The sequence below is a fragment of the Erythrolamprus reginae genome, chromosome 4 (genome assembly GCF_031021105.1).
Source record: "Erythrolamprus reginae isolate rEryReg1 chromosome 4, rEryReg1.hap1, whole genome shotgun sequence".
NCBI lineage: Eukaryota > Metazoa > Chordata > Lepidosauria > Squamata > Dipsadidae > Erythrolamprus > Erythrolamprus reginae.
The window spans coordinates 59,332,523-59,359,278 of NC_091953.1; the positions used below are offsets into that span (position 1 = coordinate 59,332,523).

At 37.0% G+C, this 26,756-nt stretch overlaps 2 protein-coding genes across 8 annotated transcripts in view; one reads left to right on the forward strand and one right to left on the reverse strand.

The window, feature by feature from the left end:
- The window catches only part of IFNGR2 (interferon gamma receptor 2), a 28,494-nt gene extending 6,221 nt beyond the window's left edge, over window positions 1-22,273 (forward strand). Inside the window, exons 4-9 of one of the 3 annotated variants that reach the window (XR_011558988.1) lie at window positions 686-825; window positions 5,216-5,348; window positions 7,358-7,512; window positions 9,805-11,991; window positions 15,431-15,566; window positions 21,513-22,273. Coding sequence is in view for 1 of the 3 variants with exons in the window: in XM_070750355.1 (XP_070606456.1) it covers window positions 686-825; window positions 5,216-5,348; window positions 7,358-7,512; window positions 9,805-9,942 (566 nt within the window). In the remaining 2 variants the exon portion in view is untranslated. Of the gene's footprint in view, window positions 1-685; window positions 826-5,215; window positions 5,349-7,357; window positions 7,513-9,804; window positions 12,792-15,430; window positions 15,567-21,512 lie in introns of those variants that run through there. The other 2 variants (XR_011558989.1, XM_070750355.1) reach the window with 2 other exon arrangements.
- The window catches only part of TMEM50B (transmembrane protein 50B), a 34,381-nt gene continuing 15,729 nt past the window's right edge, over window positions 8,105-26,756 (reverse strand). For 4 of the 5 annotated variants that reach the window (XM_070750359.1, XM_070750357.1, XM_070750360.1 and 1 more), the window contains exons 3-7: window positions 25,007-25,119; window positions 22,516-22,583; window positions 21,530-21,622; window positions 18,810-18,867; window positions 15,632-17,114 (exon numbers count right to left, since the gene is read on the reverse strand). In XM_070750359.1, the coding sequence (XP_070606460.1) occupies window positions 17,069-17,114; window positions 18,810-18,867; window positions 21,530-21,622; window positions 22,516-22,583; window positions 25,007-25,119 (378 nt within the window). In that variant the 3' untranslated portion in view covers window positions 15,632-17,068. Of the gene's footprint in view, window positions 9,519-15,631; window positions 17,115-18,809; window positions 18,868-21,529; window positions 21,623-22,515; window positions 22,584-25,006; window positions 25,120-26,756 lie in introns of those variants that run through there. The other variant, XM_070750358.1, reaches the window with a different exon arrangement.

Below are 26,756 nucleotides of genomic sequence, written 5' to 3' on the forward strand. Positions count from 1 at the left end.
TATGTTAAAGGGTTAAATAAGGTCCAGGAGGGAAGTGTTTTTAATAGGAAAGTGAACACAAGAACAAGGGGACACAATCTGAAGTTAGTTGGGGGAAAGATCAAAAGCAACGTGAGAAAATATTATTTTACTGAAAGAGTAGTAGATCCTTGGAACAAACTTCCAGCAGATGTGGTGGATAAATCCACAGTAACTGAATTTAAACATGCCTGGGATAAACATATATCCATCCTAAGATAGAATACAGAAAATAGTATAAGGGCAGACTAGATGGACCATGAGGTCTTTTTCTGCCGTCAGTCTTCTATGTTTCTATGTTTCTAAAATAAACTTAAAATCTAGATCCACTACTATTAGAAAGTACCAAATTCTTTCATACAAGATATGATCTGGTGTTGGATAGATGTTAATGCAGACTAGAGCAGAAAATACTAAACTCAATTCACAGGGGTCTCCCATTTACTGTGTTGTCTTCAGCTCCTTGATGAATAGTTGGGTTTATTGAATGTATTCAAATGACAGTGGCAGGAAATGCTGCAATAAGCTTTTTTTTTTTGGAATGCAAATACTCTCAGGCGTTAAAATGAACTAGTATAGTTCATGCATATGTTTCTTGTATATATTTGATTAAATAATGGTGACATGAGGTTTGGTTAAAATAATGGTGTTTGTTTATTTGTTTTAGCCATTATAGGACCTCCAAGAGAAATAAATGTAACCTCAGAAGCTAATTCAATTTTTATAAGTTTCTTGCCTCCCTTTGAGAAAAGTAATTTATCTTTATTTTACTATATAATATATTGGGAGAATTCAGCAGAGCAATCAGTAAGTACTTGCCTTTCCTTGACAAGTTGCTAATATAACAATTATTAGGAAACATTTGAATAAATCTGTTAATCTCTTATTTATGTTTGGATCATTACCTATACTGTTGCAGATCAAAATGATTTATAATAATATTCATAAGATTCAGTAATAAAAACAAATACATTAGATTAGGGATCCCCAACGACCCTCCCCCCCTTGGCTATGGACTACTAGGAATCAGGCCACACAGCTGGAGATGAGTGGCAGATGTGCGAACAAAACTGAAGCCATATCCTCCTCCCCCAATCCGTGGAAAAAATGTTTTCCAGGAAACCGGTCCCTGGTGCCAAAAAGGTTGGGGGCCACTGCATGATATAAATCATTGTCATTAAATAATAGAGAAACCATCAGATATTTATACAGGGTTGGCCTGGGTAAAGAAAATTATCAGTGATCACCAAGTCATAATCAGGCAGGCAGGGAAAGTATGTGTTCTGCCCCAGCTAAGAACGTAGCAAACACCCAGTTTGTTTGAGCTGATTTTAATCAATAACCAGTTGCTAATAACTGTCTTAGCAGAGGTCACACACACATGAACCTCAAAGAAGTCTTTTCTGCAAAAGCCCAACTGTTAATTAGTAGACATTAACAGTTGGCATAAGTTCAGAAAGTCTTAAATCATAAAATAGCAATTAGTCTTTGATAGCTCACAAAGTTTGGCAAAATGCCCAGGAGTTGTCTTCAATAAATAAAGTGAAGCCCATCAAAAGACACGAATTTCAAACGTCGTTTCATGCAGCAATTCAACTGCTCGGGCATGTGCATGCCCACACCCATAATGCAGTGCCCCCCTGTGCATGCACCCCCGCACTGTTCCACACACATGCGCACAATCCCCTGCACTGCCCCCCAGGGGCATCATTGAAGCCTCTGGACTTCTGATAGGCCCTTTGGGCTGTTTGTTGCCACCCCCAGGGTTCAGAGGTTTTCTGAAGCCTGGAGAGAGCGAAAATGGCCAAAAAGGAGGACAGAAACCAGCTGATTAGCAGGCACATGCATGTTGCAGCTGACATAGGGCAACACCTTGCGTGCCCTCAGATATGGCTCTGTGCCATCTGTGGCACCCGTGCCATAGGTTTGCCATCACTGCTCTAGAGTATCCACTCCTGCATTTTGGCAGCTCTGCAGGCTCTTGAATCAAGAAGAGGAGAAACCCTCCTCATCACTGCTATGAGGTTTTTAAGGTTCCAAAGGCTCTGGCTGAGCCTCTGCCTCTGGCATCGAGTCCACACCAGCCTCCTCACTGTCCAACTGGCAGCCGCAACACTATGCTACAGACCCTGTCAATCAAAGAATTCTGACTGGGAGGATCTAGGAAGAGGGCCTTCTTTGCTGTTGCCCCCATATTATTTCCGCAGAAATGAGGTGGCAACAGTGAGAACTAAACATAGAACCACCAATAGGTTCAAAATTGGGAAAGGAATTCGGCAAGGCTTTATACTGTCACCCTGCCTATTTAACTTATATGCAGAGCACATCATGGGAAAGGCAGGACTAACTGAATCAAAAGTTCAAAATTAGATTGCCGTGAGAAATATCAACAACTTCAGATATGCAGATGATGCCACTCTAATGGCAGAAAGTGAAAAGGAACTTAAGAGCCTCTTGATGTGAGTGAAGAAGGAGAGTGCAAAAACTGGCTTGAAACTCAACATTAAAAAGCTAAGATCATGGCATCCGGCTCTCTTAATTCCTGGCAAATAGATGGAGATGAAGGGGAAGTAGTGACACAGATTTTATTTTCCTTGGCTCCAAGATCCCCACAGGTGGGGACTGCAGCCAAGAAATTAAAAGACGCTTGCTCCTGGGGAGGAAAGCTATGACAAATCTAGACAGCATACTAAAAAGCAGAGTCATCACCCTACCAACAAAACTGAATATAGTCACGGCTATGGTTTTCCCAGTTGTAATGTATGGCTGTGGACCATAAGAAAGGCTGAGCACCAAAGAATTTAGGCCTTTGAATTATGGTACTGGAGAAGACTCCTGCGAGTCCCTTGGACTGCAAGGCAATCAAATTGGTCAGTCCTAAAGGAGCTCAACCCTGATTGCTCTTTAGAAGGCCAGATCCTGAAGATGAAGCTCAAATACACTGCTCAAAAAAAAATAAAAGGAACACTTAAACAACAGAATATAACTCCAAGTAAATCAAACCTCTGTGATATCAAACTGTCCACTTAGGAAGCAACACTGATTGACAATCAATTTCACATGCTGTTGTGCAAATGGCATAGTTGTGCAAATGAAATATTCAATGAGAATATTTCATTCATTCAGATCTAGGATGTGTTGAGTGTTCCCTTTATTTTTTTGAGTATACAGTGGTACCTCATCTTACGAACGCCTCTTCTAACGAACTTTTCAAGATACGAACCCGGTGTTTAAGATTTTTTTGCCTCTTCTTCCGAACTATTTTCACCTTACGAACCCAAGCAGCTGCTGCTGGGATGAAGGGGTTTCTCTTTTTTTCCCTTTTTTGAAGAAAGAAAAGGGAGGGGTGCCCCCCCTTGCCTTTCTTCCTTCCCACTCACCCTTTAGCCTAGCCTTGCTTCTTCCACCCGCCCCCTTTAGCTGCTCCTCCCTGCCCTCTGTTCGCCTCCCTTCTAAAGTTTGGGATTTTCCTGAAGGATTTGCACGCATTATTTGCTTTTACATTGATTCCTATGGGAAACATTGTTTCATCTTATGAACTTTTCACCTTATGAACCTCCTCCTGTTCGTATCATGAGGTGCCACTGTACTTTGGCCACCAAATGAGAAGGAAGGATTCACTGGTATAAGAGCCTAATGCTGGGAAAGATTGAGGGCAAAAAAAGAAGGGGTTGGCTGGATGGAGTTACTGCAGCAGTCGGTATAAGCTTAAATATACCCTGGGGGATGGTAGAGGACAGGAAGGCCTGGAAGAAGGTTGTCCATGGGGTTGCGATGGGTCAGACACAACTTCACAAGTAACAACAACAACACTACCTATAGCAATGGTTGAAAGTTAGGTGACTATATAAATGCTTTAGAATTAGATGTATTTAATAAAGAAAGGTGATGATGATAAGAATTAGGAGGAGGCAAAGGCTGGGAGATTTTACTTATTTATTCAATTTCTGTGGCTGCTTACCTATATGACTGACCACTTGATTTTTCATATTAGTGGTCTCCAATCCTTTGTAATCTACAAACAGCCTAGATATTGCTAAAGCTTTTCCAACTATTACAGAATTTTTCTTTATCTAGATGGGATAATGAGGATCCAGATTGTTGGGGGCAATATGCTGACTCTATAAAACGCTTAGAAAGGGCCGTAAAAGCACCATGAAGCAGTATATAAGTCTACGTGCTATTATTATAATCACACTAGGTTGTATAACAAGATTTTTTTAAAAAAATATTTAGTGATCAGCTTTCATTGCTTGACAGAGGTCCACAAACATCTAAAGTTTTGTCGAGGAAAATCTACCTCAAATTCAATATATCCACATTTAAAATATAAAGTTTGTCCCTGCCACTGTTTTAGAACTTTTTTCTTATTTATTATTTTTCTTATTATTAATCCAACCCTTCTTACTTTTCTCAGATTTGATGTGTGGTTGACAAGATGCTACTACCTGCTGTGACATTTTATAGAAAGCCATAGCAAATGTGGCATGGAAAGTAGAGAAAATAGAAGATATGTTATAAAAGGCATAGACAGGATAGGCAGCCCTTTGAGCACCTTTGATTTTGGGGATAACAAACCTATTATAAATCCTATTTATGATTAACTACATACTAAGCAGTGATACTGGACTTCCTTTATCCTAATTGCTTAGAATTTAAAAGTAATTGTTTTAGATATTCTTGAATATAAAGCAGTCACAAGAAATCTTTGAAATAGTTCTACAAAAATTGGGAGGGGGCATAATATCTTTTTGTTCTGCCCGAGACCCTCTGGAAGCCTTGTACCTTTATTAGGAAGATTAAAGCCAAACTTTTCAGATCCATCTTTTAAATGGGCAAAGAAGTACTGAAATCTTGCAAAACAAAGTCAGTGCTCCTTCTATTCACCCCTCCCCCATTCCAATTAAAAATATTGGATATAATTGCAGCTCTACCACATAACCAAAATGTTGGCTGTATCTACTGAGAGCTACCTGAAGGCCAAGAATAGGATTCTGGTGGATCCATGTGGGGTAGGGATTGCCTATCTCTAGATTGAACCCAAAGAATTGCAGATAAACCCCTATACTGAACCTACCATGAACCAAAACAGCTATACTTCTAATTAATATGAAAGTGCTGTAATTTGAATAAAGGAACTATATAATAATGTTTTAACTGTTTTTTTATTATTATTATTATTATTATTATACTACAGCTAACCATGAGTACTGTACACAGATTTAAGAATCTAAAGGAAAAAACCACATATTGTTTTAGAATACAAGCAGAACTGCATCATCACAAAGGAGAAAAAAGTGGTATTCATTGTGCAAAGACTTCAATCACCGGTATGTCTTACTATTGAATTGATATATAATTATGTAGATGCAGAATTAAAGGAATAAATTTCACCCATTGGTTCTTTTTTTGTTTAAATCATCTCTCCTGCCATAGAAACATTTCCCAGGTCTGGGAAATACAAACTAGTCTAATATGATAATAGGTAAGATACCGTATTTTTCAGAGTATAAGACACAGCTTTTTCCTCCCTAAAAGAGGCTGAAATTTGGGTGTGTTTTATACTCCAAATGTAGCTTTTTCGAATCTATTTTTTTTCCAGCCTTAGCTTGGTGCTAACAATCTTCCTGGCTTGCAGCATATTTTTTTTATTCCTACCCCCTCTGAAAAAGGCTTTTTCAGCCCTAACCAGGGGATAAAATAATCTTCTGAAGCTGAACAGACTAAGGACAGTAGTCAGACCTAGTAGGTAGATTTTTTTCCCCTATTTTCCTTCCCCAAAACTAAGATGCATCTTATACGCCAGTGCATCTCATACTCTAAAAAATATGGTATTTATTAGAATTGGCCTGCTATTCAAAAACAGTGGCCAGGATCACTGTTGGAAGGAGTAACATAATCTGGCCTTAATACAAAAGCAGGAGTATAAGTGAGGATTGGCCTCAAATACACAGACTTCTTTATTGAGTACACATGTCCATATGTCATCACACCTCTGCCTCTTTGTTGAGGTTTCCTTGCATCTCCAACCTTGGGAACCTTAAGACTTTTGGACTCCAACTCCCAGAATTCTTCAGCCAGCAAAGCTGAGGAGTTGAAGTCCACAAGTCTTAAAGTTGCCAAGGTTGGAGACCCCTGCTTTAAATAATATCAGACATCCTTCTCTGTGTCAGCCCTACTCCTATGAAATAGCATCTCTATAGAGGTAAGGATAATCCTTATTTTTGCTGTTTCATAAAGTGACCAAGACCTGGTTCTTCTCCAGGATGGGTGAATATTGTGTCGCTCTTGAAGAAGAAGTACCTGATTTTTCTTCTAGCAACAGGAATATTGGTTGTGATTATGATTTTACTGTTATAAAATTTGTGGTTTGATTATCCAGATTTAAATTGTTGAACTGTAATGAAGAGTGTAAGGTACTCAAGGTCTTTTTTTACTGGAACATATAAACCTTAATACAAATTAACTGAAGAAGCTACTTGAGATTTTAGCAGTAATGAACAATTCATTATAGCTTTCTAGATGAAATACACTTAAATTCGAGAGGAAAATTGATCTTGGTATCTTGGATGGTTTATAAAGTACTGTGTTGTCTTGTCCTTTAGTCCTGTTCCTTCTCTTCAGTTTCTTAGGATTTAAATTTTTGTTCTTGAATTCTACTTGAACTTTAAATTGAAATCAAGTTAAAATATTTGCCATGAAACATTGGATTAAGATGAGAACGACTTCTTAAAACACAATATACTGGATTTTGACAGTATTCCTCTCTTCATGTTTGCAGATTATTTCACTGAGATTGTTCCCAAACCTAACTAAAAAAAAAGAAAAGTAATGAAACATGTTTCACTGTATGAGAAGAAATTACTTCTCCTGTTTCTCAAATCTGTCTGTCCGTCTGTCATCTCTCTTCCCCCTTCTCTCCCTCGCTCTCCCTCCCTCCCCCTCCCCTCTCTCTTTCTCATCTATTTATCTACCAACTCATCTATCTATATTCCACCATGGCACCCCAAGGCTGTCTTTCTATTTAATTATCTAACCAACCAATTTCTGTCAACAGTATATATAACTCAACACTGTTCAGGAACCCACATTCAATTTGTTCTAATAGCTTTTTCTGCCCCTATGTCCTGTATATTTTTCTCCAGCTATACTGGCACCTCACTTCCTACACAGGAACTTCTTCATTAGTAGACAGATAGTATGGTACCATTTTTCTGAACGTTCATTGCATATTGTAATCCAACAAATTGATAACTTGTTTCATGTATGTTTCTGCCATTTTGTAGCATACGCGTCTTTCATTGTGTTCATAATATATTGATGTCCCTTTCTCTTTCAGAGGGAACAAGAATGCTCTATTACATATTGATATTTGTAGCAGGGCTTTTTATAATAGGTTTGGGGTTTGCACTGTTAATGACTATTCGGAAGTATCAAAATATAATTAAGTCCTTTTGGCAACCTCCTCTAACAATACCATCACACTATGCAGAGGTATGTATTTCTGCTGACTTGCAATAAAGTCTGACTGTAATAAAACTGTATCTGGAATTCACTTACATTTACATCCTTTATTCCGTAGCACACTCAGACATAGCTTGACTTGACTTGAGACATGTTTATGTATTATGGCGGGTCCTTTTCTTGTGACTTAACATTGCAGCTTCTTTTAGCCAGAACCATGCAGCCCTTGTACCCTGATCCTCTTCTCCCCCCCTACCCCCCCCCCCCCCCCCGTTTGCTGTGTTTGTGATCTGAAGCTAACGATGCAGGTTGAAAACAAAGGAAGTACACCATTAATTGAACATTATCATTAAACCCTGATTTTCAATCATGGATTAAACAGAAACCGTGATTGCTATAAATATAGCAATATAGCAGTTCAAATCTCATCACTGGCTCAAGGTTGACTCAGCCTTCCATCCTTCCAAGGAGGGTAAAATGAGGACCCAGATTGTGGGGGCAATATGCTGGCTCTGTGCTATGGCTCACATGTTGTAAACCACCCTGAATCTAAGGAGAAGGGCGGCATAAAAATTGAATGAATTGAATAAATATGTCAATGAGGCTGGATCATTTAGGGGCAATCTGCACTCCAAAGGCAGGGGGTTACTTTGTCAAAATTGATGTGATGTGCTTTGTTTCATGTAAACATTGTATCGGGTTTTGTCCACTTGAAACAAACAATTTAATGAGGATGCTGGGGCTTTTGCATATAACTGTTGATTAATTCTAGACTTTATTTGATTTCTTGATTTTTTGTGGAAAAAATATTAGATGGAAATTGCTTATCATTGAGTCAGCTAGTATTTTTCAGCAAATGGGAACTAATAATTGCAGTAATTGCAATCTGGATTTGCTCCTTAATTTTTTTTCCTGATATATTATTTATTTATTTTGCAAGTCCTTCTATGCCACAAGTGTCATTATAGTGCTTACATAATAAATTACTGTAGCCTGTATTTGGTTAAAATTTATGCAGCTACATATAACTGAGAATCTAAAAATTAGATTTCAGCAGTGAATTATAAGAACTATGAATTAGCATACCAAGAACATTTAAAAAAAAAAAACTTCTTATATAATCTATATCATAAGAATTGTAAGTAAATATTAATATAAAAATAGTACAAACTATATTGAAGTAAACAGACATACGAGTTAATAAAAGTGAATGTATTTATTTAAATATCATTTTTAAAAATGTAAAAAGCAATTCTAAAACAAAGATTACAATAGTATAGATTAGATTTGAAAACAAACAAACAAACAAACAAAAAGGCCTGTTAGGATGGTAGATCCAGCACTCAGAATGAGTAGAACTGACCTTTTTTATGCATTAGGACTAAGAGCAAAGTATTAGGTATAACAGAACTTGAACTCTCCATGGACCTCTTAAAAACATAACATTAAGGTCAAGCCCTGCGACATTGGCCACACCCCTCAATCTGGTGAGGTTTTTTAAAAAGTCACTTGCAGTCTCCTTCTTCCTAGGGTTGAAAATGATTGGCCCATGGTGAACCAACTAGTTTTGTGCCTAAACTGGGACTAGAACTCAGTCTCTACAGCAAATTGGCTTTTTTGCCGATTAAAAACTTTTTTAAAAATGGTAGATATAGCTACAGTATTAAAGGAAATATTTGATTTTCTCAATGGAAAAAAAAATCCAGCACGGCTATTTTAATTTAGTGATTTTATTCTTGCCAAAAAATTTCAAATAAGACTAGAAAAGAAATGAAACTGAGTCTGATCCATTTCCTGAATGTCATCCGATATGACATATAAAGCCACTTAGTATAGAGCTCTTGCTCCTAGAGATGTTGCAGATCCATCATAAATTAATGTTTAATCTGATTGCAACCTTCTGATATATTCCAACATGGTTAAAGTTAGAGATTTATAACAACCTGAATCACCATTAGCATAAAACATTTTTCTTCACTCAATAGTAGTGCCAGATTATATGCCCCCATCTTTCTTCTTGCAAGTAGATCCCATTTCTGTGAACAAAAATATTAGTTTAAAGTTTGGCACATCTGAGAAATAACATTTGTTTAAAACTGAAATTTCTAAATATAAAATGGGGCGCACAATCAAGACCCCATTTCAGTTATAAATCTGTATGAACATTTACATGAAATGAATGAAACCCCTTACTTCAATAGAATTTTCCTCAATGAAAGTGTTATGAATTGCTTTTCTGTTTACTATTTTGCATTTCAATATTATCATAAGAAATATGAATATAATTTTATTGGTTTCTAACAGTTCTACTGGTTTTTTCAGGATCTTAATGACCCCCAAATGATTACAATTGAAGAATTTCAGAAATCTACAGGAGAAGACCCTTTGGACATTATCTCAGTTACCTCCAAAGCAGATGATGATGAGATTCTGACAAGTCTTGCCAGTGAACATAGTTGATATATAATATGAAAAATATTTTACATCACTTTCATCTTATTCATTACCATCAAGTTTAGGGTTTTTTTAAAATAGAAAGCTTTGGTTTATTCAAACTCAAGCCATAGACAACCGAGGGCAAGGGAAACCATGAAGCTCAGCACCTCCAAGGTGACTTTTTTGAATCTTTGGAAAAGAAGATATTGTTTTTAAGGGAAAAAAGTGAAGGCCCGAGAAATTATTTGTTTCTGTTGAGAGTCCTCTGCTTTTCAGTGTGTGTTCCATGATTCTGTCTTCTACATAAAATCCCTTCCGCTTCCTCACAACATTCATGTACTTGCAAGTCTGATTCTCGGAATCATCTTTCTCCCCAAAGTGCAAATACTCCTCCTTGGTGGATTGTCTGAAATAATCTCCCAGTGATTGAAGATCAATTGCTTATTCTCGTCCTGATTTCATCAGCAAAACCAAAGCTCTCCACTACTGGCAATAATGCCTTGATGACAAAGATGGCTGTCCCTTCCTTCATTTCCTCTTGCAATACTTGGCCAACTTGCTTGGATAGGATGGCATAAACATGGCCTAGGACTTCCACTGATACCATAATATCATAGGTGTACATGGCAGCCATAAGCCTCTAGTGCTTGGGCATGCTTTCTTCATGGATGCAATCAGTTGACCTGAAAAAGGATTGTAACTGTCTCCATTCAGCATCTCTCCTTTGCTCTTGTTCAGCGGTTTTAGGCTGCACTTCTCGTCCTCTTGAGGTTTGTTTTCAGAAATTGGTTTGGCCTCCGTCCTTGATGGAGAGGGAGGTTCCTCTTTATCTCCAGTCTCTTCCATAACCCTCCCTTCCTCTGAATCTTGCCTCTTGAGTGACATCTGCTCTGCAAATCTGCTCATGTCCCATTTTTCCACCAAAGAGCAGACACCCATCAGTGGTTCTTCACACATCGGTCCAGAGAGCGTAGCCAATTGAAGCCCGCTTATGATTTTCTGGTCTTAGGTTTAGAATTTCAGTGTGAATGTTAGGAGAACACAAATCCTGTTGCCTTATTCATATACATTTTTCTAATTATTAGAGTTTTGTCCTATCATACAAGGATAGTTTACACCAGCATTATCATATTAAAACTTTTTGCAGTAGATTTGACATTAAATTTAACTAGTGAAATTATTTGAAATTTCAATGCTGTTAAATACACGAGAGGTATATAACACTTTTGACCTGGTTTTAATTTATAGGCTTGATGTTTACATTATTAATCTTCTTAATTTGGAGCAATCTTAAGAATGTAAATGTCAAGGTTCCAGGTAACATCCAAACTAAATTAGAGTCCAAGTCAAAATGCTCCTCCAAGTTCCAATTTATTCCCAGAGCCATCCTGGCACCATCACTGAGAAACCTGAATCTGAGTTTCCCACTCAGTTGAAAGTTCATATCCCTTGTCCCCCATCCACAAACTTGTCACATTGCCCACTCAGCATGGCAAGTCCCTTCCACTTCCGCCCAGTGGGTGGGCATAGGATGTCCTTGAACCACTCGAAAGAATGTTTTGTGGCTGCATCTGTTTCCTCATGAAAATCACCCCTCCCAAGTTCCCATAAACATCAAGCCTTCTATAGATAGTGTGGCAAGCCGTTAATTTATCACTAACTTCTGCACTTGGCTGACAGTAAAATTAAATACTGTTGACTAGCTGGAGAATGGAATAATGTGTTTTGAATAAGTTTGTGCTCTTCTTGAAGAAGATGGAATCAAGAACTTCCCTGCATGATGGACTGAAGGTCCTAGTAGTTATGTCTGGTGGATCAGATGCAGCCTGTTTATTAATTGGGATCTTGCTTCCAACAATCATGCGATAGCAACAACTTAAAACATTGTAATTTTCTGACTTTAACAGACCAGACTATGATGCAGTTGTAATTTTTGTTTTTTAAAAATTCAATTGGACTGGCTACTAGCAACATTTGAAGATTCCCTGCTCTTCTTGTTGCTAAGCTTACTTAAGCAGTGCTGGATATCTAAGCAATTGCATAAGCATTGAGGTTACTCAGAATTGCTACAGGGTGAGTTCCTACATTTCTTTTTTTCAAGAATCACTAAAGATTGTCTCTTCCTTGGATTTCCTTCCTTCATCATGGCAAGATTTGAAGTGTTCAAGTGTTCAACCTTGTGTGGCACCTATTTAATTACCAATTTAAATAATCATTTCATAGTTTTCATGATACTAGCATGTGATTTCAAAGGAAATTTTGAGTTCTTAAGATATTTTTATACTGTTTTTGCACTGAATTTGTGATGTAAATATATTTGTGTTGTATATAACATTTTCTATCAGAGAAGCAACTTCCTTTTATAAAATAACTGGCAAGAAGGAACTGACTACAGCTAGTTCTTGACCTATGACCATAATTGAGGCCAAACTTTTTGTTGCTAAATGAAACATTTGTTAAAGCAAATTTCGCCCCATTTTACAACCTTTTGTGCCACAGTTAAGTGCATCACTGCAGTTGTTAGCAATATGGTTACATGAATATGGCTTTCCCTTTGACTCTGCTTGTCAGAAGGTCCCAAACATGAGCCTGGCACATTGACAATTATACAAGTCAGTTGTTAAATATCCAATTTTTTGATCACATGACTATGTGGATACTGCAAAGGTTGTATGAAAGATTGTCATAAGTCGCTTTTTTCAGCCCCAGTGTAACTTTGAACGGTCACTAAGTGAGCTATCGTAAGTCAAGAACTACCTGAATATGCTGCTACTTGATTGTACTGAGAGTTCAACTTTAATTGGGCACCCGGCCTAAGATTAATGGTACTTTATGCTGTTTTAAGGATTAAAATTGCTTAAACTTCTTGATAACAGAATTTGTCCTCGTTTTCCTCCTGGTAGTGTGTGTGTGTGTGTGTGTATATATATGTGACACATACAGATAGAATTGTCGGCTATCAATAAAATTAACTGCCTTGGAAATGGCCCTGGGTTGAGCCGAGAGGCAAAAAAGGAGCTGTGATGTTCCTTCAATATACCAGGGTGATTCGACACAAAATGTAACCCTTCCCTGGTACAGACCTGAAGGGATTGGATACTGTAGCCTAGAGGATAATTCTCTGCCTTACAAGGCAAAGGTTGCAGGTTCAAGTCCCAGTGGGTATGGCTAGCTGATGAGGCCAAAATAAGGCCGAAATAGATCTATCCTAGTCTCCCTTAATTTTCAAATTCAGCTTAAACATGTGACATATATATATATTTTACAACAACACAACATCCATTTTACAACAACACAAAGATTGGAACTTCAGCCTGATGGTGAATGTGATTTCGTTTCTTCCCGTGTAGGATTTGGAAATTTCTGGCGACGTTTCGATGAGGTCCCACTCATCATCTTCAGGCTGGTGTTTCTCTCCTCACTTGCGATCAAGGAGAGAAACACCAGCCTGAAGATGATGAGTGGGACCTCATCGAAACGTCGCCAGAAATTTCCAAATCCTACACGGGAAGAAACCCGAATATACCAAGACCATCATGCGGTGGGGACTCCCTAGATCCGCTTCCCAGCTGGGGAGCGAAGCTGGGATGTTCCCAAGCGCGCGCGCTTTCCCCAGCAACGCGCGCGCGGTGGGGACTCCCTAGATCCGCTTCCCAGCTGGGGAGCGAAGCTGGGATGTTCCCAAGCGCGCGCGCTTTCCCCAGCAACGCGCGAGCGGTGGGGACTCCCTAGATCCGCTTCCCAGCTGGGGAGCGAAGCTGGGATGTTCCCAAGCGCGTGCGCTTTCCCCAGCAACGCGCGCGCGGTGGGGACTCCCTAGATCCGCTTCCCAGCTGGGGAGCGGAGCTAGGGTGCCCCAAGCTCGCGCTCCAGCCCACCGCCGCTGGGGTCTTACCGGGGCAAGAGGGGGAAGACCCAGGGAAGCCTCTGCCCGGCGGGGAAACTCCACCATCTACGGATGCGTGGAAGGGCACGCATGCGCAGATGGTGGATATTCCAAATGTATCTGTGTTCAGTCTCCAAAACTAGGGAGCTCTGTATTAAGCCAAACCTGAATTCTTAAAATGCTTGTGTTAAGTACCACATGAAATGTAGTATTAATATTGAACTCAGCCAATGATTGGCAGTTACCCTTTATCTCATTGGTGGAAAGTGCTAACATGCAAGAAAGCAACTGAGTATTGTTTTTTTTAATGTGCAAAAATATGAGTAAATAAAAGTCTCTTTTTGAATGTAACAGACTTACGGCTGGAATTAAGAGTGGTGTGCTGTACAATTTTTGAAAATATTTGCATTTAACACTTTGTGTACCATTTCCTAGTGCTTTACAGACCACTCTTAAGTGGTTTTCAGCAGGTGTCAAATTTGTGGGCCAGATGTGTCATGGGTTGGTCACGCCTACCTCCATGAAGAGGAAAAAAGTTGTGATACTTGATGTGCTGTTCCGAGTGTGACACCCCTGGTTTACAGAGTGCATATTGCCCCCAGCAGTCTGGGTCCTTATTTTACCCACCTTAGAAGGAAGGAAGGCTGAGTCAATCTTGAGCCAGTGAGAATTGAACTTCTAGCAGACAGTAGAATTAGCCTGCAATGCTTCTTTCTAATCACTGCACTACTATGGCTCTCATTTAATGAGTTAGAAGTCAGTTCTGTTCATTACTTGTTCAATGCATGCTAGAATTATTTACCAAAGTCTGGGCAATACTTCAGCTGTCTTTGTATCATAGTACAGTGTTCCCTCACTTTTCGCGCAGGATGCGTTCTGAGACCACCCACAAAAGTCAAATTTCCGCGAAGTAGAGATGCGGAAGTAAATATACTATTTTTGGCTATGAACAGTATCACAAGCCTTCCCTTAACACTTTAAACCCATAAATTGCGATTTCCCATTCCCTTAGCAACCATTTAGTTACTCACCATGTTTATTTATTAAAGTTTATTTTAAAAAAATATTTATTAAAGACGGACGAATGTTTTGCAATGACATATGATGCCACCGGGCAGCAAAAACCGTGGTATAGGGGAAAAATACGCTAACTTTTTTAATTAATATTTTTGATATTAATGAGTATAGACTTTTCGCGAAGTTTGAACCTGCGAAAATCGAGGGAACACTGTATTTGGAATACCCTGATATGACACCAAACCTAACTCTTTAAAAAGCCCCAGAAACAGCTTTTCATATAATCTTTAGCTACAGGTATACTGCTGTATACCTGTATACCTATAATATTTAGCTGAGGTATACTGCTACAGCTGTGCAAGTGTTTGAAATAAGTAATTTATAAAGTATTAGCTCAAAACACCTTCCTTTTAAGTTCCAATGCGGCAAATCTTTGTGAGATTTGCACATTGCTTTATTTTGGATTATCTGCACAGACAACACAGACAGAGATAGCTTTTAAGCAGTTGTAGAAGCCATGCAAAAAATGTAGCTGCTTTATTGGTTCAAGGCGAGGGCATTATCATAATTATGACCATTATCTTTCTTCTTCCATTTCCTTTTCTGAAGTCCATAGATAAGTTTCTTTCCCTCAAATAAAATTATCAGGCAGTGTGTCTGATAAACATCAAGGAGAAAATCCATGGGCAGCATATTGGAGACTCCATTTCCCCATTTCTGTATTGCACCTTTTGGTAATATACAGGTAAGATAAAGAAACACTGCTGTGGGATCATCTCGTAAAATCATGGTGATATATAAAACAAAGCATTTTATGTTGCTGATTATTTGACTTTAATGTAATTACAATGAACAAAATAGTTTAATCTTTGAAATATCATCTGCTCCAAGAAAAAACGAAACAGGACAACTCTTAGCATGTCAAGTTTGCTTCATAGTCTGTCCTTTGAGAGGGCTGAGAAAGTCTTTAAGAGATGATTACATGGGTAGATTTATTTTCTAGCTATGGAAAAAGTCAAAGCCATGCAAGGTAGGAAAAGTAGCGTACAGTATTTGCTTCTGGAGACCTTCTATAGTCAGACTACACCAGTGTTTCCCAACCTTGGCAACTTGAAGATATTTGGACTTCAACTCCCAGAATTCCCCAGCCAGCGAAATATCTTCAAGTTTCCAAGGTTGGGAAACACTGGACTAGACCAATTTGAGTATTCATAATTTAACAGAATTTTAAAACTGTATTGCATACCATAATTTTCAGTATATAGTTAGTCTAGATTAATATATCACCACTTTGTATACATGTTCATTTATATAAATTAAATATCTAAATTTTATTGGAAAACATTTAAGATGATACTCTTGCCATACATTGTAATAAAAATATATACTCTCCACTGATCTTTTTAATTTGGAATCTAGAAGATCACATCTAAAGATACACAGAATAATAATAAGAGTTCCTGAATTTTTTTAAACATAAAACTTTCCTTTACTCTGCATGTTGTATTAGCATATAAAATACACAACAATTCCGCATTAAAATAACTGCAATCTATATGTATAAATAATATATGAACAGAATCTTAAGTGATATAAAAATCTTTAACAAAATGCCTACATATTGTAAAATTTCATAGCGATTTTTGATACGTGAAATCTATCAGCACTTTTAGGGACCATCCCATTTTAAGGCATGCTGTGCTAAAAAAATTAAGCTCTTAGTGCATTTACATAGCACAGGCTATTCACAAACTTGTGAAATTAGTATTATATGAAGCAACATTTTGGAATAGGGCATTTGTTTACACAATCATTTTTTAAAAATTGAAGATTAAAGAAGTGCCATGCATTACCATATAATGATGGAATTTTGCATCCTCTCACTTTTCCATCACTAAATGTCTCTTGGCTGATGCCATCTGAAAAGTTACTAGGCTTATTTGTGCTTAAGAGCAGTAGGTGTTCTTAAAAATCTTATATATTTATAATATTCCCTATGCATCCATCAGAACAAAACAATGCCAGTTGCAATTAAGGGTTAGGATTATAGAATACAGATAACCATAATATATACATATGAACAAATTTGTTCTAAAAATTTGGAACAAAATCCTAAAATCAGTTCACTTTTAAAAAATAAATAAACATACAATGTATGTAATTCAATGAGCTTGGCAAAATAAAAACAAAATTTAAATTATATTATTTACATAAAAAGTTTCAATGCAGGATGAAGAAAACGGATTCTTATCCCCACAATTCTTCTGTTCTTCCAAATTTGTAGATTAGAGTACTACAAAAACAGAAATTTAGATCTGTTAAGTTAAACATTTTGTTCTTCAGTAAAAAGGCACAGTAAAACCTAGCATATATTTCAATTAATTGATCCATCACTTGTTTAAAAAGCAAAAGCATATGACAATAAGCTTCTCATAAGCAAAAAAGCGTATGACAATAATGGATTTACAGTAATTCCAATATAATCCATTATCCAGTGCTTTGGCGATATCTTTTCAAACAACACTTTTTAAAAGGTGGAAGTTAAACTAGCATACCGACAGCTTTATTAATTGAATTAGTTAAATTTTATTTATTTTTTCCTCTAATGCGGGGGCGTCAAACTAGCGGTCTGCAGGCCAGATGCATTATGCACAGGTCATGTCCACCCCAGCTCCACGAAGGGAAAACTTGCGATAAATCACATGACTGCAACATCACGCGACAAGTTTGACACCCATGCTTTAATGGAATGCATTATCATTTCCAGAAGAGATCAGTGCTGGATAAGTTAATGCACTCTTTAATTTTCAAAGGAATTCAACAAAATAAAGAAATATGAAACCAGAGAGATGAAGGATTGGAAGCCACATTGCCTGTTAATCTAATTACCGCTTTAAAAGAAAACAGTAAGAAACTTCATCACGACTTTTAAAGTTGCTATATATTAAACACTGTGTAAACATGCTGTGTAAACCAAATGGTGTGGGAAAGAAAAGGAAGATAAGTCAACAAACCCAAAGGGCTATTCTTAAAATGTACAAAGATTTTAGTTGTGTGTTTTAATGAAGAACTGCTTGAATGGAAACATTTCAGGGAGAGAAAAGGATAAATAATATTTGACCTCTCAGATTTATTGGTGAAATTGTGCCTAATCACCTTTACTTTTGACCTCAATTGTGTTGAACTGGTGTGGCATTGTTATTGGCAGGCATTTCAAAGCAGGTGGCCTATCAAAAGTATTGTCTAATTTTTCCATCTTAAGAGGAAAGGCATGTAATAAATGATTTTTTTAAAAAAAAACCTGCAATAACCTTGTGATTAGTCTCTACCTGCAGTACATATACAAACAAGGCTATGCAAATCTTTAACTGTGATAATAATATTAGTCACAAGTTTTAAAAGATTTAATGCTGTCTATAGAGCCTCCCTTAATGAGCAAAAGTTAGTGGAATAAATACTGAAGAAAAAGAAAAAAAAGATGTACTGTTCCTTCTGGTTTCATCTTGAGAACTACTTGATAATAAAAATTGGGGCCTAAAATACATTTGCACAAAGCATTGTTTTTCAGATGTTCAAGGACACAAGTTGAAGGAAGCTTAATCACAGAACCAATATATACCCCCTTTGTTCTGTATGTCTGAATAAAACAATTCTCCAGATGTTTGATCAGACAGAAGAGACAAGGAAAAGTATTCTACTATGTGGTGGTAATTTTGTTTTTGAAAATCTAAACAGCAGTATGGAAATTAGAAATGGATTTATTACCTAACCTATCAAATGATAGTAGCAGGAAATCTGATGCCTTGCATATACCACAATGGAGTAGCCTAGTGTATGCCCTATTTTAATTATTTCCTGTTTTACTAGCTTTAATATTTACTTAACTTCTAATTTTTATAAACAGTAATGAAGAATCTGCTGTCTGAATTAACAATTTAAAATATTAACTTTAACTTACTCATTCAACTCTTTAGGCATTGGTACTTACCTAAAAAATATCAAAGCATTTTGAAAAAACACAGCTAATCCTGGGTATACAGTAATATCTAAAAATAAAATTCCAAAATGCATTTTTTATTTTGATAAAAGGAAAAAGGTAAAAGTTATTACATTCCAATTATAAAATTCAAAGGTTTAAAAAAAACTATACAAGCTGAGCCTTCCTAGGATTGGAGCCCTTTAAAATTCTGAATTGCTACTCAGTTTGAAGTTAAACTGCAGCTAGGGCAAGTAGAGGCTTTTTAATCCATACCTATATATCTGAATTTCAAAAGATTACTTAGCTTATTTAAAAATCCAATTGATATGTCTATAATCATTAGATTATGTGAAATAATGCTCTTTTCCAGGTTTTTGAGATTATCTTTGTCTCCTTTAAAACTAAAAATTCTCTGTAATACTTTAAAGCTAAAGGTAATTTAAGAGTTGGCACAAATTACAGTCTGCTGAAATGATAGTCTATCCTCTTATACATCGTATTTATACAACATGGTTCTGTATTAGTAGTATAATCACAATTCACTTTATCTAATTTTCTGGATTCACACAATATGTTGAACTGTGAACTAATCAGACTGGGTTCAATCAAGCACAATAAGAGAAAATTTAACATTAGCTACAGTACTTTGTGTATATGTTTGTGAAAACAGAATTGCAATTTATTCTTACTATACAGAAAAGGAAATGAAGCCTGTCTTATAAAAAAGACAATTTCTACTTAGTATATGGGTACGTACAGGATAAAAGCACTAAATTAGTTAAGCAAAAGCATTGTTGATTTAACTTGAAAGCAGTTGCAAAAGATAGTATATTTGTCTAATGGGGTTTAGATTCAAAATAAAAAATATGGTTTGGAGTTCATGGAGGTCTTAAGTAGAGCACCCCTCTGCATCTTTTCTCAAGATACTATAGCTGTAATTGACAAATGCAGTGCAATTCCAGTGCTAGTATTTAGTCTCGTGATCTAAGTATCTCTAACAATTTTACTAGATTTTTATCCCACATTTATTACTTCATAAATAACTCATGGCAGGGAACATATGTAATACCCCTTCCTCCTATTTTTCTCACAACTGCTATCAAAAATATTTAGCTAAGTGTGTGTGACTGGCTCAAAGTTAGCCAGCTTTCATGCCTAAGGCTAGAACTAGACTCCATCAAACCTCATTTAAGGTGAGAGCAACAGAAATGCTTTTGCTTTTTCCAATACTATCAACTCTGAAGCTGGCCTAACTGAGGCCTATGATGTTGCCAAAATGGAGATGAGGGTTAGGGAGAAGGAGTAGAGATAGCGTGTGTGTGTGTGTGTGTGTGTGTGTGTGTGTGTGTGTGTGTGTTTAGCCAAAACAAATAGTTTCCTCTGGAAACCAAGGCATTCCCACAGGTAGCTGAAGACAGGAGGAGTGAAGTTACCAAGCAATTGGACAGCACCTTCACTGGACCATGTGACTGACTGACTGGGAAAAGATGGGAAATTTATGCTTTTAATTAGGTGAAAACCACAGAAACCATTAGACTTGGTTTTCAGCACTCTGTGCCAATACGATATGTCCAATAAAACTGTTCTTTAAGGCAGTGTTTCCCAACCTTGGCAACTTGAAGATATTTAGACTTCAACTCCCAGAATTCCCCAGCCAGCGAATGCTGGCTGGGGAATTCTGGGAGTTGAAGTCCAGATATCTCCAAGTTGCCAAGGTTGGGAAACACTGCTTTAAGGAATCTACCTGCCTTGGAGTTCTTTTGCAATGGCTACATTACCGTACTTGGAATCTTGATATTAAACCGACTCTTGAAAAATACTCTGTACCGGCAGTCCTTGACCTACAGCAGTTTATTTAGTGATTATCTGTGGTTACAACTGCACCGAAAAAGTGACCTACGGCATTTTTCACACTTCTGACTATGGCAGAATCCCTGTAGTCATGTGATCAAAATTTAGATGCTTGGCAACTGACTCACATTTATGATGGCTGCAGTATCCCAGGATCACGTAGTGGGGAAGCCAAATTCAATTAACAATTGTGCTAATAACTTAACAACTGCAGTGATTCACTTAACAATTGTAGAGAGAAAGGTGCAAAATGGAGCAAAGTTCACTTAATAACTGTCTTACTAAGCAACAGAAATGTTGGGCTCAATTGTGATCGTAAGTTGAGGATTATCTGCATAGAATTTTGTCTGCCAAGGCATTGCTATCAAACTGCCCAGCGTCACTTTCGTGAGATAGGCAGCTATATAAATGTGATAAATAAACTGAAGTAATTTTATTCTTATATAGCCCTGTTCAGAACAATTAAGAGAACCTTTCCTGCATTTTAAAATTCTGCACTAAGCATCTTCAGGAAAGCATATACTAAACAAAACTCTACTTTTCCAGTTCAAACCGTTTTTTCCAATTTTTCAACTACCGAACAGTAATACATATTACACAAATTGGAGAATTTACTCCAGTATTTTGAAATTACTTTAAGCTATATTGTAACCATTTTATTTTATATTGTACTTTTATGTTCTGTCCTATATTCTATATTGGATATTTTTAACAGTAAAGCAGTCTGAATATTTATGTTCTATTTATGTTAAATATTTTCAAAATACATAATTATTGTGCATTTGATTGGTTTAAAATGCTAGTTATTTAATGATTTAAAAACTTAAGTGTGTTTTTCCTCCCCTTATTATTAAAAAATAGGAAGAAAGGACTCTTACTCTGGGTAACATATGCTCCAAAAAGGATCCATATAGAAGCAATAAGGGAGCCAAACATCAACATGAAGCCAATGAAGAGCCAGACACGAGCACCTAAAACAAGATTTACATTAGTTGGATCAAACTTTACTTTTATGTGTTAAAGATTTCAGTGATTAAAAAGGACACATTAGCAACAACTATATTATTTTCAAATTCCAGATCAATAGCTCTTATAAATTCAAAGAAATTAAGGTGCAATACAGTAGAAGATTAACCAGATAAATGTTATCTTAAAACGAGCCGGGGTGGCGCAGCAGGTAGAGTGCAGTACTGCAGGCCACTGAAGCTGACTCTAGATCTGTAGGTCAGCGGTTCAAATCTCATTACCGGCTCAAGGTTGACTCAGACTTCCATCCTTCCGAAGTGGGTAAAATGAGGACCCGGATTGTGAGGGCAATATGCTGGCTCTGTTAAAAAGTGCTATTGCTAACATGTTGTAAGCCGCCCTGAGTCTAAGGAGAAGGGCGGCATAAAAATAGAATGAATGAATGAATAAATAAATAAATAAATTTGAGCTAAATAATTAAGTGACATTGAGCAATGTCAGTATGGGTCAATTTAAAGAGATCTATTTTGGTAAAGCCCCCTTCCTTCACAATGAAGTTCATTGGGAGACTTGTTCAAATAATGCCTGCAAAGATACAATGGAATCAGACTTTAAACACACAGCGCCCAATGTTCATTAATAAAACTGTATTAAAGCAAGAACCTTTCCTGAAATTATCAAAGATGTTTGTACCCCTTCCTTTGTTCAGCCTCAAAATTTAACACTTAAAAAAGAACTACTTTTACAAAGCAACATTACTGTTGTTTTGCCTCAAATGCAGGAAGGAAACGCATGTGTGACTACCTCTTTCTTCTTGCCTTGTGGTACAAAATAAGGATAGAAAGTTGTGACGTGGTGCGTCTTCTCCTAAATAATAAGATTTTGGATCAGGACTCACCTGTTCTTCCAAAACATCCATCACCATAACTGTCACCTCTTACTTGAGCATTTGATACAGCATTTATCCTGCAACATATTCACAAAGAAATCTTAAAAACAGAAAAAAAACAAATAAAATCCATTTGATTACATTTCTCCATTTTGTAATTCATTTTAGCTTATCTTTCTTTGAATTTAATGTAGTGCAGACAAGATATGAAATCCAAAATATTACAGCTCAATAATCAATGTTTAAAACAGGAATAGTTATTTTAATGTATTTTTTTTTTTAAAAATTATATACCCAAAGACATTACATAACTTACAAATATATATCGATAGGAAGCGCAGTTCCTATTTGAGTTATAGTTCAAGATCGGCCTATGAGTCTTTCATATACTTATCATTTAAATTAAATATTTATAATGCAAATATAATTCATTTTCATATCAAGTTCTTCTGTTTCTAATTTCAAGTTCTTCTGTTTCTAATATCAAGTTCTTATGTTTCTAATTTCTATTCTACTTTTTATCCTATTTCTTCTAATTCTTATATGGATTGATCTGAGCTCTGTTATCAGAGGCCTTTCCTGAAGGCCTCTCTAGCCAATAACAGAATTCTGGATCGATCTGGAGCTCTGTTATCGGCTGCAGGGGCCTTCAGGAAAACCTTGAGGTGTGCGAGGCCTGGCTCAACTGTCCAAAGCTGAAGAAGTTCCTGAAAACCTCTAACAGCAAAAAGGAGGCTGGGAGTAATGCACACAAGTTGGTCCGTAGGGCCATTTTTTTGTTGTTCCCCAGGCTCCAGGAGGCTTTCACGAAGCCTGAAGAGAGAAAAAATGGCTGAAAAGTAGGCTGAAAATCAGCTGGCCAACGCACACATGCGCACTGGAGCTGACACAGGGCAACACTTTGCATGCCCTCAGATATGGCTCCGCGTGCCACCTGTGGAACACATGCCATAGGTTCGCCATCACTGGTTTAAGGCTTTGTTGGTTTCTGTTCCACCTAAAAAGCCCGAGATAATGAGTTCTGCCTTAGCCATGAAAGCGAGCTGGATGATCATGGGCCAGTTATTCTCTCTCAGCCCATCTCAGCTAACAAGATGGGATGTTGTGGGGAAAATAAAAGAATAGAAGAAATAGAAGAAAGGAAGTGTGTCGAATATGTCATCACCCTGAGTTATTTGTAAAAATATAAAGGTGGAACACAAACCAACAAAAATCCATCGATTCGGAATGATGGTATGGAAATCTTTACTGCAAACAAGAAACTTCGTTTTTAAATAATTTGTTTTTAAAAACAAATCTTTATGCATGCAGGTAGTCCTCCATTTACAACTGTAATAGAACCCACTCATTATGGTTTTAAGTTGTGATAGTCGTAAAGCAGACATCACATGTCCAACCTGATTTTAAACCTTTTTTTTTAGATAGTTGATAAGTGAATCACTATGGTCAGTAAGTGAATTTGTGGTCATTAAGCAAATCCATTGTTTGCTATGGGGCATTTTTGCAAAAACCAGAAGTAAATTCAGCCTTGAATCCCTACAAATGAGAATCCTGAGGATTCTCTCCCTGAATCTGCAGAGAAGGGCAGCATAGAAATCCAAATAAATAAATTCATTCTGGTTTCAGCAAAAACATAAATCACTGTTGTATCACTATGGTATGCTGCAAATGGTCTTAAATAAAGGCAGTTACTATGCACCCAAAATCTAGTCCCATGACCAGTGTTCCCTCTAATTTTTTTTGGGGGGGGGGGCGGAAAAGTATAGTGTCTGAGCGGCAGTCCCTTTGGGACTGGGCGGCACAGAAATAATAAATAAATAAACAAACAAACCCACCCTGTTTTGCCTCAGAGAATTTCAAAATAAAATACTGTACTGTGTGTCTATAACAGTGAGCTCATAATAGGGCAACTCTATCAATATCAAAATGCCACTTAAATAGTTGAGCTAGTTTCAAACTAGATTTTGATTTTCTTTCTCTCTTCCTTGCTGTCATTCTTTTTCTTTCTCTTTTTCTTCCTCTCTTTTTTCTGTTTCTCTCTCTTCCTCTCTCTCTCCTTCCCTCTCACTCTTTCCCTCTCGGCTTCTGGGCAGGTTTGGAAAACTCTGAGTTGATGATGATTTTTAAGTGAGCGATTGCTCACTGCTCAGCTTAGAGGGAACTATGCCCATGACAAGGAGAGCAGCTGTTGGAATTTCAGAACCAGGTTGTAAGTACATACATACATACATACATACATACATACATACATACATACATACATGTCATTTTATGCAAACATGACTCCTGATGACTATAAAGGTACATATATTTTGGAGAAGATTTGGAAATGGAATTGCTATGGCAATTTTTAATATTTTTAATCCGGTCAACAACTTTGGGATTTTTTAGTGGTGTCACATCCAATCTAACCCTAACTTTTGAAATTCTGCTTAGCTTTTTCAACATCAGCCAACATAAACAATGTGTTATCCTCCGCCATGATTTTATATTGACTTACATGAAAAAGGCTAGGGTAGAAAATACTCCACAAGTGTGAAATGCGTGATTCATTTCTTCTGTCTTAGGATAAGCTACTGCAGCATCTATCATTATCCACCAACCTGTAAAAAACTGTAAAAATATGATTGATCAAATTAATTCCAAAACTACTTTAAAAATGTGATACATATATCTCTTTCTTTCCAATATCATCACTCCTTTTTAAACACCATAATCATGTAAACTTTTGTCATTCAATTTTATAACTTAAACTAAGCTTTTAAACAAAATAGTCACAAATTATTCCTTTCTAATGACATTCAGACAATTGAGTCCAAAATGTATGTTGTTAAATGAAACATTTGTTAAGTGCATTTTCCACATTTTACGACTTTGCTTATCACAGTTAAGTGAATCACTGTCATGATTAGTTTAGAAACAGTTTTAATGTGAATATGTCTTTCCCATTGACTTTGCTTGTAAGGTCACAAAAGGTGATCACCTCCCCCAGAGACACTGCAACAGTTATAAATAGGAGTCAGTTGCCAAAGCATCCGAATTTTCGTATGATCATTGGAATGCTTCAGAGCTTGTTACGTGTGAAAAAGGGTTAAAAAAAACCACTTTTTCAGTGCCGTTATAAACTAAAACTGTTGTAAGTTGAGCACCACCTGCAGTAAAGTGAACAAACTTATTTGTAATCTATACTATTATATTTCATTATAACAACCACTGTAAAACTGAGCCAAATAGACTCCATGACTTTGAGAGAAGGGTCTCTTAACCCTCACCTTTCACATGAATTATCATTCTTTTTCAAGCACCTTAACTTTTGTTGTTAGTGCTCCTTATCCACCTAAGGTCATGTCAGATTCTGAGGAGGATGAGCCAGGCCCCTCTGGATATCACAGTTAAGTGAATCACTGTCATTATTAGTTTACAAACAGTTTTAAAGTGAATATGTCTTTCCCATTGACTTTGCTTGTAAGGTCACAAAAGGTGATCACACCCCCCAGAGACACTGCAACAGTTATAAATATGAGTCAGTTGCCAAAGCATCCAAATTTTCATATGATCATTGGAATGCTTCATTGGAATGCTAAGGGGGTTGCCAGATGAAGCAGAGAGTGAGGTAGAAAGTGACTTAAGTGAGCCCTGAGGAACCACTAGAGGGGGCCGATGTGACAATGGGTGAGTGGTCCCAGTCAGAGAGTGAGGAAGACATGAGAATGGAAAGACATTGGATTGATCCTAGCTATAGAAGATTGCTCCAAAGGCGAGAGGAGTTACAGAATAAAAGGTATTAGTTTACAGCCTTAGCCTCTTTGAGCGTGATGTCACTTCCAGGCAGTATAAAGGAATAGAACTGTGGGAAATAGGACATGCAGAATCAACATTGTTCAATGGAAGAGATGTGAGGCTGGGAGGTGTGATTGAACAAGGCTTATAAATCATGATTTCAGCTTCAATAAGGGACATGTAATGAATGGAGTTTATCTAAGGAATGCAAATAAGTCCAGGTTTCTGGTGCTCTTCCCGGATATAGATTACAATTAGCTCTAAAGAGAAAAGTAAATTCTTCTGTGCCATTTTAAACCCCTGCATTTCATTATAGATGCTTGTGTTCAAATAAAGAGTGGATTTTATCATAAAATAAGTGATTTCTCAGTTGGGGTTCGCTCCGAGGGCCTAGCTACGGAACAACTTTTGGATTGCATTCTGCAAAATACACAAAGCAATGCAGAATAGAAACATAAAAATAGTATGTA